Below are 15,239 nucleotides of genomic sequence, written 5' to 3'. Positions count from 1 at the left end.
TCAGTGGGACGATTGCAGAATAGAGATTGTGGTGCCGACCGAGCCCAGTCGGTGCCAGTGGCTGCAGCCAATAACAGACTAGCTAATAGCAAGAGAAATGTGCGGCTAAAGATGTGTGACGCCAGCGCCCGTCTATCAGAGACCGGACAAGCATCGTACACACCCCCGTATGCCATGCTATGCCATGCTGCAGGCTAGTGGTGCTAGGGCGCCACCGGCCGAATGCCCCTCCAAGAATTTTTTTTTTTTTTTTTTTTGGTGGTGGTAGGTATTGTTTTGGCTTCGGCTGATAGGCGACTGCAAGCTCCATTCCCGCGGTGACCTTACATCACCGCCACAGGGATTCTGACCAGGGGTCGGCTGTCTGGGCCTGGGGGTGTGGGGTCTGCCTGCAGTCGTAGGCGCAAGCCCCCAAAAAGCGCATGTGGTAGGTAGGGAAGCGCTGCGCAGAAAGCGTAGAGTGTAGGCGAAGATGCCAAACTCATGGGGTGGATTGGCTTCTGGCTGGGCTGCTTCTGCTGCTATCTCAATGGCTCTACTCTTGCTGCTGATGCTGCTGCTGTCTGGTTGTTTGCTTGGATGATAAGGTTCATTGTCGAATCGCCGCTTTCGTCTCGGTAGCTTTGTCTCTTTGGAATTCTGTGTCTCGGTTTCTGGGTTTATGCAATTGTCTCTCTTCTCGTTCTTTCTGACTCTCGAGCTATATGCTTTGCGTGTCTCTTTTGCGGGCTCTCCTTTGGTTTTCGGGTTCGTCTTTCTCTGTGGATCTTTTCTTTCTCTCTCTCTCTTTCTCTCTGCTACGCTGATTCGGAAAGGTAATGCCCCTTCACGAAACAGGTGGGAAGGAGGTGGGATTGATTATGGTAGATTCTCAGGCACCAAGCGTGGGCTTGAGCTCTGTGTCTCTCTGTGTGTATGCTCAAGTATAAAAAAAACTTACCGGCAAGCGTGGGGTATATAAAAGGACCGAAGGGTCAGGCTGGTTGCGCAATGGTATCGAGAGGGTTTCTTTTACTACCGTCGAGGCACCGCGCAAGAAGAATGGGAGGGCGGAAGAAAGAGGAAAGGAAGAAACTGTGAGAGGAGGGAGAGGAGCAACCTTTTATGAAAGGGTCGGTTCTCGCCCAAGAGGGAGTGTGGGAGTAGGAGAGGTGGGATGGGTGAGGAGGAGTAGAGTGAAAGTCCTGAGTCGGCGCTGGCAACGCTGGGTCCAAGCTGGGGGTGGTTGGAAGAAGGGGGGGGAGGGATTGGAAAGGGAAGCACTCTTACTCGCCGGCGGCCACTCGAACGAGACCACAGACCATACGAAGCTAATGTAATTTGGATGATTAAGACGGCTGTGGATGGAGAACAATCAATGGGTGGACACCGGGGAGACAGAGGCAGAGGCAGAGGCAGTAGCAAAAGGGAGCGAAAAGCGGACGAGGCCCCGAACGACAAGACGGCGGCAGAGAAACCTTTTTCGGGATATTGGGCATTTTCTGAGCGAGGTGGGATGGGCTGGGCTGTGGCAAGACAAGCCGACCAACCGTTAATGCGCAGAGAATAACGATCCACTGCTGGCAGCTCACACTAATGTACGAGGGCTCTAGGCAATGGAAAGCCCATCAACCCATCTACTGGAGCAGAGCATCCGTGGACCGTATTCAAACCACCCCCCCATCCCCTGGTAATTTGCGAGGTGCAGACGAGACGCGAGACGGAGAAACCGCGCTATACCATGGAAAGGTATGCCTCATGCCTCGTCCCGCTGCTGCCGCTTTCGTTCTCGCTGGGTGCTGTTCCACGTCTGCTGAAGAGAGGGGCCGAAAAGTGGTGGGGGTTTGCAGCTTGCGTGGTGGGATGAAAACGATACGTACCCCACCTGCCTGCGAATATGGCCGAGATGGGATGTGTATGCCATACATAGAGATGATACTACTATAACTAGTATCTGCTATTTCCCAGTATAAGTGGATGGGGAAAAAAGGGTACGTACCCCGTCATCCGCTGCGTCCTATGTAAGGCTCCGTGGACGGCGGTTTGCTGTCAGTGCGCTGCAGCTGTGCTTTTCTGCCTGTTATTCTCGGGTGAGTCGGTGGTTTCTCACATTTTACTTTCTACCTACCTACGAAGTATGATAAGATAGATAGATACATGGTAGCACACCATAAATTCTATCAATCTAAAAGTAACTCTAGAACAACATCGTTGATGACGGGTTTCTTTCCCACTTTGCCCATTTACACTACTATGGTGGTAAGGTAATACTCCGTACAATAGCAGCAGCAACAGCGGTACGGAGTAGGCCAAGAAAATTAAACCGAAAAGCATTGTGGAGACTTTCAGAAGACAGCGAGATGCGAGAGCCAATTAGACTCTCGGTCAGTCCATCAGGACTGGCTCCTATTGGTGGGGTGCGGTAGACACCTCTGACTCTTTCCTCTCCGCCCCGCCTCTGGCAGGCTTACATAGTAAGTGTGTTGCTTCCTCCCAAGCTCCGTTTTTCGGTCCATGTCTCTTCAGTGGACTCCTTCCACCCCTGCCACTGATGCTACCATTTTGTTCCCATGCCACCCTGCTAGCTTTCCGGGCCTGCCATGGTCTGCCCAGGTAATCCAGGGCTGTTCGACTACCTCCCTGCAACAAACCTTGGAATTTCTCCCTCTCGAGTGGCCTGTCCATGGTGAGGATGGTCTGCGGGTGGACCGTCCAGCGCACGATTCGCCCCTCCATGGCGTTGCTCGACACACTGATGGACACCACGTCTTCGGAAAAAGGAAATGGGCACTCCAAAAACCACATGCCAAAAAACACCGCACATCGGCAGCGAGATGGGACACCATCGGCACTAGTGCACTGTCGAGCAGTGAGCACCACCTCAGGTCATCATTTCGTGTCTCGGTACGGGGCACGGAGTACGGATACACTGGGACGCTTAAGATACAGACGCCGGGGTGCTCTTGTTCCTCGACTCACCACACAGTACCAACCACACACCGGTGCATCATTCAGGACATTGTGGTGATCTCTGGCCACGTCAACCTCGATCGACTTTTGTCCTCGTCGACTCACCCGTCACCCATTGCCCGCAAATCCACCCATTTCCTTCATCCGCCTCGCCTCATATTGTCTCCCCCTAACCGTGGCACACGCCGCACTCATCCCAATGCTCTCCGGAAACCTTGGTCTCCAGTCACCTCTGTAAGGTGATACCTCCCGGTAATTTGTGTCTCCATGCGCCGCGACGGCCTCTTCCCACTCCAGCGGACGTGCCAACGTTGTTCTGCGGGGTTCTCCCCTGACCGTTGGGTGTGTTCCATCACATCGTGCTATTGGGCTAACAGCGCTTCACCCCGTACTCACTCCCCTTTTCAGTTGAACGACACGGGGCCCAACCGCAACCACGAGGCATAAACCGGCTTGCCTGACGTACTACCTGGTCGCCTTGTCTGGGGGAGCATGGATATCGTCCGCAAGCGCATTCAATCCCCCAGGTCGCCGCTATTTAGACCCGTCTTGGAGATAGTAGTCGGTCCACAGCTGATCCTTACGGTGTAGACCGACAATTACCCATCGTCTCGTCCAATTCACTGCGCATCTTCTTTCGCTCCGAACCTGCACGCTAGGCTCGCAGCTTCGGTACACCTCGGGGGTCATTGCGGTCCCCGTCAGACGTCGTGGCCAATGGCGGTGACCTAATTTCAGATCTACACTTTTATGAGGACATTCTGACCTCCGCTCTTGAAGTTCGAGACTAGCGGAGACATGGCCTCTCAATTCCGCAGAATTACCTTTCTTCTGGTCTGCGTCTAGCCGCCAGCCGCTTGGTTGGACAATTGGGCAGAGCGAACTAGTCGTTAACTAGCTAGACCGCCTCATCTGCCACCTTTTTCATTGACTCAAGAAGCGAGTTCTTTGAACCGCCGTAAATACCAACTTCTCCGTGGGCTGATCGTACTTGCCAATGGCTTCCCAGGGTAATGTGCCATCACATGATTTTACGTTCAGCATGTCTTCAACTCAGCATTAACATCAATTGTAATGTTGCGAGCAGCGATTCGTTCGCCGTACTCAACCCTGCTGCACTTTTCGCTTCAGGGCAACCACAAGTCCTTCTAGGCGCATGTTCTAGGATTCGCTGATCTATTCCAGCCTCTCCCGCTCATTCCCGACGCAACAGCCTGTTGTCCCGTTCATCCTTGCCGGGTGTTCCAACCAGACGAATCTCCTTCCAGTCAAGTGTTTTTTTGCGACAATAGCTTGGTGTAAGAGAAATTCGACACAGAAACCCAGCGCTTCGGCCAAATCCAGCGTCCAGAAATGCACCCCACACACCGCATGCAGGCTAAGCAGGGGCCACCCAGTCGACTTCTGCATCGTGCGAAACAGAGAAGCTGAAAGGTTAATGTCACCGAGGAGCAAGCTTTGAGCTCCAGCCAATCATCTCTGTGCATTTCAAAGAGGCCCTTGGTTGTCTGTCGCCTCGGTCCTTGGGGGCCCCTGACGGGTCGCAGGAAGCCCCTAAGGAACTGGACCCGGACCCTTTTTGAACAAGGGCAAGTCAAGCACTCGATGCGGGTGATTCGGGGGAATGGAGTTTGGGGAAGTGAGGGAGGGAGAGAGAGAGGGGATTGAACCTCGTTCATCTCCAACTGCGCTTGCACATGCTACTACTGGGAGGCGCCTCTTATGCCCCATCAGTTCATCTCCGTGTCTGGCGGTTATGCATGCGCCATTCATCTGTAGTAGCAGCAACCAGCCGTAGGAGCATGTCCAAGGGACCAGACCATGTCCGATAATTATAGTCTATTGCATCATTAAGCTGACGCCGATACAAATTCCGATCTGTGCCTGGAGTGCCAACCGCGAATAAGGATGGAGAGCGTATCTCATCCATCTATCGCCCCCTCCGATCTACGGAACTTGAGGTTAGACATGGCTGTGCGGCATACGCCGATAGGAGACCAGGGGGATATCGAGAGTAACCTACTTAACTTTTTTTTTCCTCGAAAGCGCCGGAGGCGTCTTTGACCATGGGTGCCCTGTGGGAGGGTGGATAGACAAAGTCCCTGAGAGAGAATAGGTCGGTCTGCAGACGAGCAAGATTGCACGCGGCCTAGAAGAGCGAGATTCCCGAAGAGATGCACGTCGCGACTGCAAACATTATAGACTCTATTGGAAGGCTAACCAATAGTAAGGAGCACCGAGCACATGCATCCAAGGCAGCGCGACGGCTGCAGCCAGATGAGATGGGATGGGACGAGATACATTCCATTGTTGCACAGAATGACATACGGATAAGGCAACCACTCAGTCAGTATCCTTTCACGTCCGGCATATCGAGGCCAGTGAGATGGAGGTGGGCGCGTGACTTGGCCGTATTACAGTATTCGAGGGATGATGTCGGCCAACGCCATAAGGGTTGCTGTCAAAAAATCGACAACGTGAAATTGGAGAGGCCGGCCAATCATGACAGGAGCCGCATCTTCAACCGTCTTATCTCGGACCAACCACGATAGCGACTGATTGCATCTGCATCTGAGCTACAGTGAAGCTAGGCATCCCCTAGTCTTACCCCTGCTAGATGCAACCCCGCCGGCCGGAGGCGTTCGAGATCTCACAGTTCCCTGCCTTTCCGGGCCCCTGCTGGTGTGAGCGCACAGACGTTTCTCGCCTCTTGGCTATTGGAGTTGGAGGGGCCGTCGGGAGAAGGAGGGGGGTTTACTATAGTGTGTGTGCTACATACACTATGTAGAGGAGAGGGGCTTCCTCGCAGAAGGGAATCAAACGCTTAGCCTGCCGAAGACCAGTGGACGCCATACAACAACACAGAGAGAGAGACACAGTCTCACTCCTCCTCAGTGATGAACCACGACAGTGACACGCAGCTCCTACGTCACAGATGCCGTGGAGGTGCATGAGCTGGTGTGTGCTAAGGATGCTTATCATACTGCGCACCACACTTTTTTTTTGTTTTGTTTTTTTTTAACCCCCCAACCTTGATGAATTTTGTTCTCTTGGAGCACAATTAGGGTTTTCCAGGTTAGCCTCTACAAGCAGCACGTGTCTGCACCCTTGATCTGGATGGACGCATAACTGAACCCAAGATTCCAAGATTCCGCGAGCGGCTGATCGCCTATGCCCTTTCGAGACCACCCTCTATTATCCCAATCTGAGTGTAACGGCGGCTGATGTTTACAACCACAATGTTTGGGGCGCTGCTAATTCCCGTAACCCCCACTGGCATGTATTTCGGTCATGATTAACCGGGCGAATCAACAGAGCGTTAAATGCTGTCAAATGGTATGGTCAGACTGGGCCTGATAAACCCCCCATGCTCTCTCTATGCATACGGTGGCTGCCCGGCCTGAGCAACAGGAATTATAAATGCCTGAATCGGCTCTGGAAAAGGGCTGACTGTTTTTGAACAAATTCCGCACTTTCTCTGGTGGGGTCTCTCTTTCTCCCACCAGCAACAGGAAGCGGACCTACGTCCTGCACAGCATGGCTGGCATCTGCCATGCCTACAGCGCTAGCGAAGCCCCGCCGAAGTCGGCTCGGCCGTTTCCTCCCCTTTCCAAACTAGGGCCGGGCGGGTGTAACCCCTGACGAAGCGGTTTTGTAATGCTAGACCGCCCTATATCGGAGCGGCCACCCACTGACAGACCGTACGCTACAGGAAAGTAAAAAAAAAAGAAAAAAAAACAGCGGCAGAAAAAAAAATAGAAGGAACCCACTCGAGTCAGCCCATGGGCCGCAAGGAAGATTTCCACATTGCGGAAACATGGCATTTGAAACCTCCACCAGCACATGCATGGCCAATGCCAATGACCTTGTTGTCATCGTCCATTCCGACTTTTCCCGACGAGACACACCAGAAGTGCCCGCCGTGGGCCTCGAAGGGGGGAGGACTTGGTCCTTTGGTTTTCCCCCGTCTAGTACGGGACGAGTCGGGGGACAGACAGGCACCCACGAATGCTAGGGTAGACAGACGAAAAGCAGCAATAGTGGGCAGAAGAAGGGCGGCAGCGATGCGCGACCCCCCTGTTTCTTATTACCTCACAGAAATTGGAGAAACACTGGAACCGAGGAGAAGTAGCCGCCGCCGCGAGGAGCCGTGGCCCGTGGGCATCTTCAATGAAACGTGGCAACCAGCGCACACAGCCTCGACAATTCAGAGACTGGGAGGCTGGCAGGCAGGCAATATATTTTGGCGGTGGGCGACCAACGGTCCAGGGGCAGTCGACGCAACCACCCTTTCTCCCCGACTTATTCAGTCTTCCGGCTGGCGGTTGCTAGGGCTGCTCTCTGCCTGGAGAGGAGAGGGGGGCGCGGCCGAGTGACGGGCGGTCCCCAGGATGTGCACACACACAACCCACCCGTCGTAGCGCCGAAAACAACCTCGCTATTATTGAGTATCGTGATTGAGGGATGTCGTTGGATGAACAGGTTGTAGTCAACGCAACGCATTTTCTGCCGTCTGTTAGTGAAAGCATCGTGAACTTTTTTGCGGCGGGGTTGGCCCCAAGCGCGCTAGGCGCGGCGCGTCTGGGATTGTGGGGTATTAACCCACCTACCCCCGTCACTGCCGCAAGTACGTATTTTGTAGAATTGTTTACTCTTGCAACCTCACGATAGCCTAGGCGCCTGCAGCTGGGGGGGGAGTGCCATTTCGCACACACGTACAGCTCTCAACGACATGCGATACCTGATTTTCATGTGACTTCGACGATTATTCCCCCCGTTGGCAAGTTCAATTATCCACCATATGTAAACAGCTGCCATCCCGGCACGCATAACCCAACCATGTTCGGTCTCCTCCCAGACCTGACCCCGCGAGACGTAAGCTCGTCCCCTCCCTTCCTTGAACCCAGCCCACCCGCCGTCGTGACAATCTGCTAACACTTCCCGGCCCGTAACAGTCGCACTCGATATGGTACACATCCTCCCGCAACCCAATAGCCCAAGCGGCGCTACTTGAAGCCCACGAGCAGCGTTACGCTCACGAGAACGGCCAACAACAACAGCAGCAGCAACAACATGGCTCCAACTCGCGCCGCGCGGGCCAGCTCCTCATTGAGCGGTCGGCGCTCGCTAGGCTGCGCGTCGACGAGCAACACATGGACAGGCGGCGGCTGAATGTCCAGAACTTCGGTAGCGGCTGGCTCCGGCCGCCCGGCGTGCCCAAGACGCTGCACCAGATGCGCGAGGAACAAAAGGAGCAGGCGGAGCACGCCGAGGCCATGCGAAGGGAGCAGCTTGTGCAGGAGCTGGCCGAGGCCGAGGCCGCGGGGCAAGACGTGTTGGAAGACGGCGGGGATCTCGGTGCTGATCTCGATGCTGAGGAGGAAGAGGAGGAGGTGCGGGATTTGGACGACGAGATTCCTGATGCCGAGGAGAGTTTCGGGTTCGACGGTGGGGACGACGACGATTCTGATGGGGGGCTGAGCGGGATGACTAGTACCGCTGAAGACGCCTCTGAAGATGACGACGACGACGATGATGATGACGGTGGCGAAGGTGGTCTCAGTCCCGCTGTTGCCGGTGCACGACAGGTGGGCGGCGAGGACGAGAGGGATAATCTCGTCGAGGCACGGATGCGCATGGCGGACGACGCCTTCAGACAAGCCATGGCGCGCGGGGACGGCGGCGGCGGCGAAGAGATTTACGGCGGCGAAGAACTAGAGGCCGAGGGCGGCGGACATCTGCTCGACGAAGAGGACCTCCTCGCGCCCGGCGAGGGTGAGGATGATCTCGGCATGGGCATGGACATGGATGCCGACCTCGACGACGACATTCCCGAGGCCGGCGAGCTAAGCGGCGTGTATGAGCACACGGATTCCGAAGTGGATCTTACCAGTTCCGTCAGGGGACCTAGCAGCGACGAGGAGGACGAGGATGAGGAGGAAGAAGAAGAAGAAGACATCAGCTTCCCGCCGAGGGCGGCGCCGTTGTTGAGGGCCCCGCTGAGCCCGACGCGCGGCAGGGGCGGGGCGCCGCGGAGCAGTATGGATCTCAGCGGTCTTCTTTCGGCCGAGAGCAGTATGATGGATAGTAGTATGATGCAGAGCAGTCCCAATGTCAGGGCTCAGAGACGGTAGTCGTGTTGAGAGACCCCTTTCCTGAGGATTTGGGCTGGGGGGGGGTTGAGGGGTGATTCATGATACCCATTTGACCTTTTTTTTATTTCTTCTTTTTTTTTTTTTTCATGTTAAAGCTATCGTGGGAGAGAAGGAGAGGAAAAGAAGCAAGACATAGGGAACCGTAGCAGTTTTGGGGGACTTGCATTTGGTCTAGGGGGAATGGCAGGACGGGACATTGTATGATTGACGACGCCAAAAGACCAAACACACACACACGCAGCCGTTTTGTTTTATAGACCCCTCAAAAGTGGTAGAATTAGACGGTATACACGTTATTACAAGAAAGACACAGATCATATAATGTACCGTAGGCAAAACAACAATAACAACAACAAAAACAAACTATCCCCGTTTCCCTTGGTCCTTTCAAAACGTAGACACATGTCGAATAAGAGAGAAACATACACACACACACACAAACAAATCAAGGCCTGCTTCCTTCTTTTTCCTATGTTCTCATTTCGTGTCACGCCTTCCAGTTTGAAATTCGGGGGTTTTTTTTTTTTTTTTTCTTGTTCCCGCTCTCGTTCTTGTCGCTACCCCCGCCGCGTTCATATCTCTCTCTCTCATGGCAGATGAGTCTGTGGATTCCAACGTATGTGAAGCGGGGCGGTGGTGTAGCGACGCGGAGTACGGGAATCAGAAACGCCTCCCAACGCCGAGAATGCAAGAAAACTATCAATCGACCAACCCGTGACTGCGTGTGAACTGTAGGTCCCGCTTGCTCCCTCGCAATTCCATCGTGATCAGTAAACAGAGAAGACCGCCATACAGCTATCCCTCGCGGGAACAAACAGTCGCTTTTTCCTGGCTTTCTTGCGCCTTCCTTCATGCGGCCGAAGGCGGCCCGTGAGGGCTCGTCCTTCGTCTCGTTACGGTCGTATGCCTTTCAGAACTGACGTCCCTCCCCGGTGGGCCTTCGGGTCCGTCGTCTGATAAGCGTCTGGCCTTCTCAGAGGTTCTATGCGTGCCTCTTAAAATAGCCAGACGTAAATGAAGAGGAAACACACGGCGGCGAAGAAACCGAGCCAGACCTTCCAGCCGACGCCGGTGCGCTGAGCCATCAGTAACATACGGTTCATGGTACCGCGCAGACGCAGCCGCGTTGAGTCGAAGGTGTCGTTCATTTTCTCGGCGAGGGCGGAGGACTCGCGGATCTCATCGCCAATGGCTACCGTCATCTGTGGCCCCCGAACGTCAGCAACGTGTTGTCTATTTGCTAGGTTCGCAGCGCCCCTCTGCACAAGACCCCTGATGACAGGGACAGAGGAGCTGCGTAACAGGATGATGGCACACGTACGTCCTTCAAGATCTTGACCTTGCCCATGATACCCTCCACCTGTGCATCGTTCTGGCTCTCGAGCTCGTTGAGCACTGCGTCACTGTACTGGCCACTAATCCGTTCGTATTAGCATGCCGTCTCTACATCCAGATACCAGTCTTCTCCAGCTGGAACTGTGGGGGCATACCGTGAGTTGGGCGTCGCGGGTCGGAACCCCCGGGTGCCGTTGTCGACGCCGAGGTGGCTCCCCATGGGGGCGGGGGAGGCGCTGCCGCCGGCATAGCCGTAGCCATACCCACCGCCGAGGCGCGAGGGCGAGGCACTGACGGGCCGCCTTGAATTGTCCCCGGTGTAGCCCTCGAACAGGGCGCTGCGGGAGTCGCGCTGGTGGAGCGAGGAGGCGCCGAATCTATAGTCCGCAGACGCTCGTTAGCTTCTGTCCAACTTGCTTACTTTCTTGGTGTGTGGTTCTGTGTCTGCCGGCACGGCACTTGCAGTCGCCAAGCACCAGACCCGCAGACGTGACCCTCGAGAACAAGAGGTGCGAGAACCGCGATATATCGAGGGGCCGCCGTCGAGTCCGTAGCTACCGTGGCCTTTGTGCTCGCAGCATGACGTCTACACAAGTTTATGGTCTCGGGAGGTACCTCGCGACGGATTCGCATTGCGCGAGCCCACGCGCAGAAGAGCAGAACAGGTGCAGGATGAAAGGGGCGTCGGTATAAGTTTGTAGAGTACGCACCTTGAAGCCATGGTGTCCGAAGCTTCGCCGTCAAATGGCGGCCAACTTTGGGGGCTCCTAAACTATCGAGGTTTTGTACGGTATGCGCGCGACAATACCCGGCGGCGTTTCGCGGGACTTGTCTCGAGGCGGAATGCCAAAAGTGGCGGGAAGGGGGGCTAGATTGTGTCAGACAATAAAGAACTTTTCGTCGTCCATCCAAGATGTGCTCGTTGCTAGGTCGGGTTGTCGCTTCGCTCGGCCGGGGTATGTTAATGACGGCTGGGCGATCTTTAATTTTATTTGGTAAGGCTCCGTAGCGGCAGTCCTGACCCTGACGTCTTTTGTCTTGGTCCGTTCGCCCCTGTCAGAGGAAGGGGAAGGGGGGTTTGTTAGTGGGTATAGGTCTAAATGCTGCGTGAGAAAGGGGCGGACGGTGGACGAGATTTTGTGTCCGAACCTTGGGAAAGTAAAAGGAAGAAGAAAAAAAAAAGTCAGGGGTGAAGAAGATCAACGGGGAGCCGCATAGACGAGAGATGAGTTCTTACTCGAGACAACGAGAGCGTGTCCAGTTCATTTTAGATGCGATGTGTCCTGTCATCGGAGACTGCTCTGGGGAACAACCCTTTTGGAAGTGGTCTCGCTCTTCCCGCTGTCCAATTGAAAACGGTGATGACCTAATATGCGATGGGACGGGCCAGACCGCGAATGCGGCTTGTTACTTGGACCTGGCGCTGGGCGGGATGCCCGTCCCAAAAGTAAGGCGATAAAGAACCCATTGACTACTAGGGCGCCTCCCTCCCATTTACCTTCTGGGTGGCACTGGCATTCTAGAGCGGGGAGGGCAGTTTTAAAAGCGAGTCGCAGTCTGTAGAGATCCAAGCCAAGACCTTGAAGTCTCAGGACGACATGTCAAAGCCCCGTTATACCAACCATATCTTACTTGACAGAATAAATAAATAAATAAAAGACGGGTCAGTTCGTCCTGTCTGCATTACAGGGCCCGTTTACAAACAAGGCAAGTTACGTAGCTACGTACATGTCATTGCCGGGGCAGTACTGGTTCCCTGGACGGTTCTAGGCCATTTCATGCATGAATCAGCGACTGAGATGGCTGTTGGTGTGTGGACAGCTCCTTGGCTGATAGCTTGTGAGGACCTGCCATGAGGCACAGTTGCTGAGAAAAGTACATGGTAGACAACGCCTTGCATCGGCCCACGTGCGCATGAAATACTAAGAGACAACACATACGATTACAGTCACAATCAAGTCACGGGACGATTCCATGTCGCATAATCTTCATTTCCATAGCTCTCATAGTCGGGATAATGGCACCACGGGCAGGGCAGCGCGGGCTAGACAAAACGCATCCCCTCCCAACCAGGGTATTGGGGCCAGACAGCAGACCAATTCGTCTCTAAACGCCGTCCAAACGCAGAATATCCATCCGTCAAATGCGTGACCCGATGTGCCCAACCGCCAAATACTTTCTCATCAGAACGAACCACTACCAGGCCGGCATGAAACTTTTGTATAACCCATTCCGTTTTCTGTTGTGCCGTTCGTTCCATGGCCATGACTATACCACTGCGAGTGGGGGTCGGGGAGAAAGACAAAGTGAGATAGCGCGTTTGTCCGCTTAGTCTTCGTCCATCTTGGAGTCGTCAGGAGCCTGGAAGTCGTCGTCCTCATCGTCATCATCATCGTCGGCAGGGTTCTCCTCGGCCGCCTTTGCGAAGTCGATGACACGACCGCGGGTGCGGCGGCCACCCTCGACAATGTTGTTCAGGTCGATCTCGTCCATGCCGTCATCCTCATCAGCTGTAGCACAGAAAGGTTAGTCGCACCGTCATACAAGAGCTCCCGTAGCGTGCTTACCGGGCTCAGCAGTCTATTTTGTTGTGTTAGCTTCAGCGCAAAGCAGGTAGAGTTGGGAAGGGAAGTAGCCTTACCTCGTTGTTGTTTTCCTCCTCGTCGCTGGATTCATCATCCTCTTCCATGGCCTCGCTCTGCTCAACGGGCTCCTCGCTGGCCACCTCCTTGCCCTTTCCCTTGGTCTCGACCTCGGGGGCATTGGTGGTGGGGTCGGTGACGGATCCGTTCTCGGCAGCCATTGTGTCTGGCTAGGTGGGTTCCGTAGAGGTGATCTGTTGTTGTTGGTTTTTGGTAAAATTTGCGCAACGAAAGGGCGAGTAGTGAAGTGCAGTCGCAAACGTTGTTGTAAAAGTTTGGGTGGGTTAGTGTAGGTGGATGAAGACTAAGAGCGGAGGGAAGCTGCGCAGGCAAGCGACGGATTTTATCAAGCCGATCGTACCTTCCCCCGGTCCCAGCTTTTAAGAGTTAAGGTGCCTGTGTGGTTTACATGTAAGTAGGGAGAGTCTCTGAGCGACGGCGCTAGCCCAGTTGGGGGTGGAGCCCACAAAAACTGTACTGCACGTGCCTTGTCTGTTCTTGCCTGCCCCAGCTCAGCTGCACCTTCGAGGTGCGACGAGCTACCGATACCTCCTCACTCTACTGGATTCAGTTTAACAAGCCTCAGACATATTGAGGCTCTGACAAATTGGTTGAGTGGTATGCAGCTAGTTATGCGGATACTTTAAGCCCCTCTGAATCATTGCTTCTCCGGCTGAATTGGTACCCATCCTAGCCTCAGCACATATATGAGCTGAGGATCCAAGCACGAATGTCAAGTAGCCTATGACACTGGATCTCCAAGCAAACAACAGTAGTATTATGCCGGAGCCTAACCACCCACAAAGTAGAAGCGGTAGAAGACCAATCATTTCTCAAGGCAGGATTCATAGGGGATACGCACTATGTAGACATCATCAACGGTGGTTTCAGTTCAGCCTAGGCAAATCAAGAGTGGTGTTGGGCATGCTGTCAAATCAACGAAAAGGTCAATTAATGGGTATTCGTGAAAGCTACCTCCCTCTGCCTCATTCTCTATTTTCCGTCTCCGCCACCCGTAACCGTCATGAGGACAACTATCGCAGCCACCCACCAGTACCTGATTCACCGTTAGCACAAGGCCATCAAGCTGCGCCCACGGCGTGCAGTCCCAAGGACCAGGGGCAACATACTTTTGGAACAGCGTCTTCTCCTCCTGCACGACCTTCTTTCCCTCGGGGCTCAGCACGATAGGCTTGTTCAGCTCTGGCGTCTTTCCGTGCCCAGCAACCTTCACAACGGCCTGCGGTCCGAAATCCCTCGTAGCACCCGCATCAATCTTCACGCCCTTCAGACCCGCCCCGATGACGTTCCCCTCGGCATCGACACTGAGCAGGATGTTGGGCTGGTACCCCTTGGCGAAGTTCTCTGTCGAGGCGACGGACACAGAGGAAATCCACTTGGCAGTCTTGGGGTCGTAGACACCGACGCGCACGAGCTTCGCGCCGTCGTCGGGAAGCTCGGGGAACTCGAAGGAGGGGACGGTTGCCTCAGAGGGTTGCTTTACGTCGTAGTCGACCTCGGCGAGAAGGGAGGGCGAGGTGCTCGTGAGGGAAACGGGCTGGACGTAGACCTTGGCGAGGCGCGCCTCGGCTGCGGTTGCGAGGGTCGCTGCGAACAGCGCCGAAAAGAAGGACGCGGCGCGCATGATTACGGCAATGGTTTGAAACCCGTTGATTTTTCCGTGTTGGCGCTCCGGGTGACAGCGCTGGTTTCGTTTGGGGGCGGGTTGAAGATGGATGGTTGTTGGAGGGGAGGTTCGATGGGGACCCCAGCCTGGCAGGACCGGGATTAGTTCGGCAGATTTTCCAGGTTTACGGTGTACGGGTGCAGCGCATCACTGAATTGAGAAGGAGGAAATGGGACCACCGCCTGCTGCGTCAAACATTCATTCGACAAACCGGAGATATCTCCGAGAATAAATAATAGTATAAAGTCATATTCGAACATGCAAGATGCACTCCCAGATATGAGATGATTGGTTTAGATGACTCAGAAAAGTGTGGTATTTCATTACCGCTGTCACTCATTCAACATTCAAAATGATCCCGCCTGTCCCAACGCCGCTTTGCCATGCCTCTAAAGGCCGCAGTGATGCCCGTCCGTTTTTAAAGGAAGAATAAAGAAAAGAAAACAAAACATGCGCCCTCCCTTTTATTGA

The 15,239-nt window shown here is 54.4% G+C and overlaps 4 protein-coding genes across 4 annotated transcripts; 1 reads left to right on the top strand and 3 right to left on the bottom strand.

Moving 5' to 3' along the window:
• Nucleotides 1-7,788: 7,788 nt before the first annotated feature.
• On the top strand, nt 7,789-9,083 carry CTRU02_203471 (uncharacterized protein; the record flags this gene model as incomplete). Its single annotated transcript, XM_036724095.1, has 2 exons — nt 7,789-7,824; nt 7,905-9,083. The coding sequence occupies 2 exons, from the start codon at nt 7,789-7,791 to the stop codon at nt 9,081-9,083; spliced, it is 1,215 nt and encodes a 404-aa protein (XP_036584209.1).
• Nucleotides 9,084-10,099: 1,016 nt separating this feature from the next.
• Nucleotides 10,100-11,160, bottom strand: CTRU02_203470 (ER-golgi snare complex subunit; the record flags this gene model as incomplete). Its single annotated transcript, XM_036724094.1, has 4 exons — nt 10,100-10,306; nt 10,426-10,519; nt 10,595-10,816; nt 11,150-11,160. 4 exons carry the CDS (start codon nt 11,158-11,160, stop codon nt 10,100-10,102), a joined length of 534 nt encoding a protein of 177 aa, XP_036584208.1.
• A 1,607-nt stretch (nt 11,161-12,767) lies between these two features.
• Nucleotides 12,768-13,242, bottom strand: CTRU02_203469 (histone chaperone domain chz; the record flags this gene model as incomplete). Its single annotated transcript, XM_036724093.1, has 3 exons — nt 12,768-12,949; nt 13,007-13,019; nt 13,081-13,242. 3 exons carry the CDS (start codon nt 13,240-13,242, stop codon nt 12,768-12,770), a joined length of 357 nt encoding a protein of 118 aa, XP_036584207.1.
• Nucleotides 13,243-14,074: 832 nt separating this feature from the next.
• CTRU02_203468 (uncharacterized protein) lies at nt 14,075-14,726 on the bottom strand (the record flags this gene model as incomplete). The annotated part of the gene is made up of 2 exons (XM_036724092.1): nt 14,075-14,138; nt 14,212-14,726. 2 exons carry the CDS (start codon nt 14,724-14,726, stop codon nt 14,075-14,077), a joined length of 579 nt encoding a protein of 192 aa, XP_036584206.1.
• Nucleotides 14,727-15,239: the final 513 nt, after the last annotated feature.

This window comes from Colletotrichum truncatum (genome assembly GCF_014235925.2).
Source record: "Colletotrichum truncatum strain CMES1059 chromosome Unknown Contig_0002, whole genome shotgun sequence".
NCBI lineage: Eukaryota > Fungi > Ascomycota > Sordariomycetes > Glomerellales > Glomerellaceae > Colletotrichum > Colletotrichum truncatum.
This window is presented reverse-complemented; position numbering and strand designations above follow the sequence as displayed.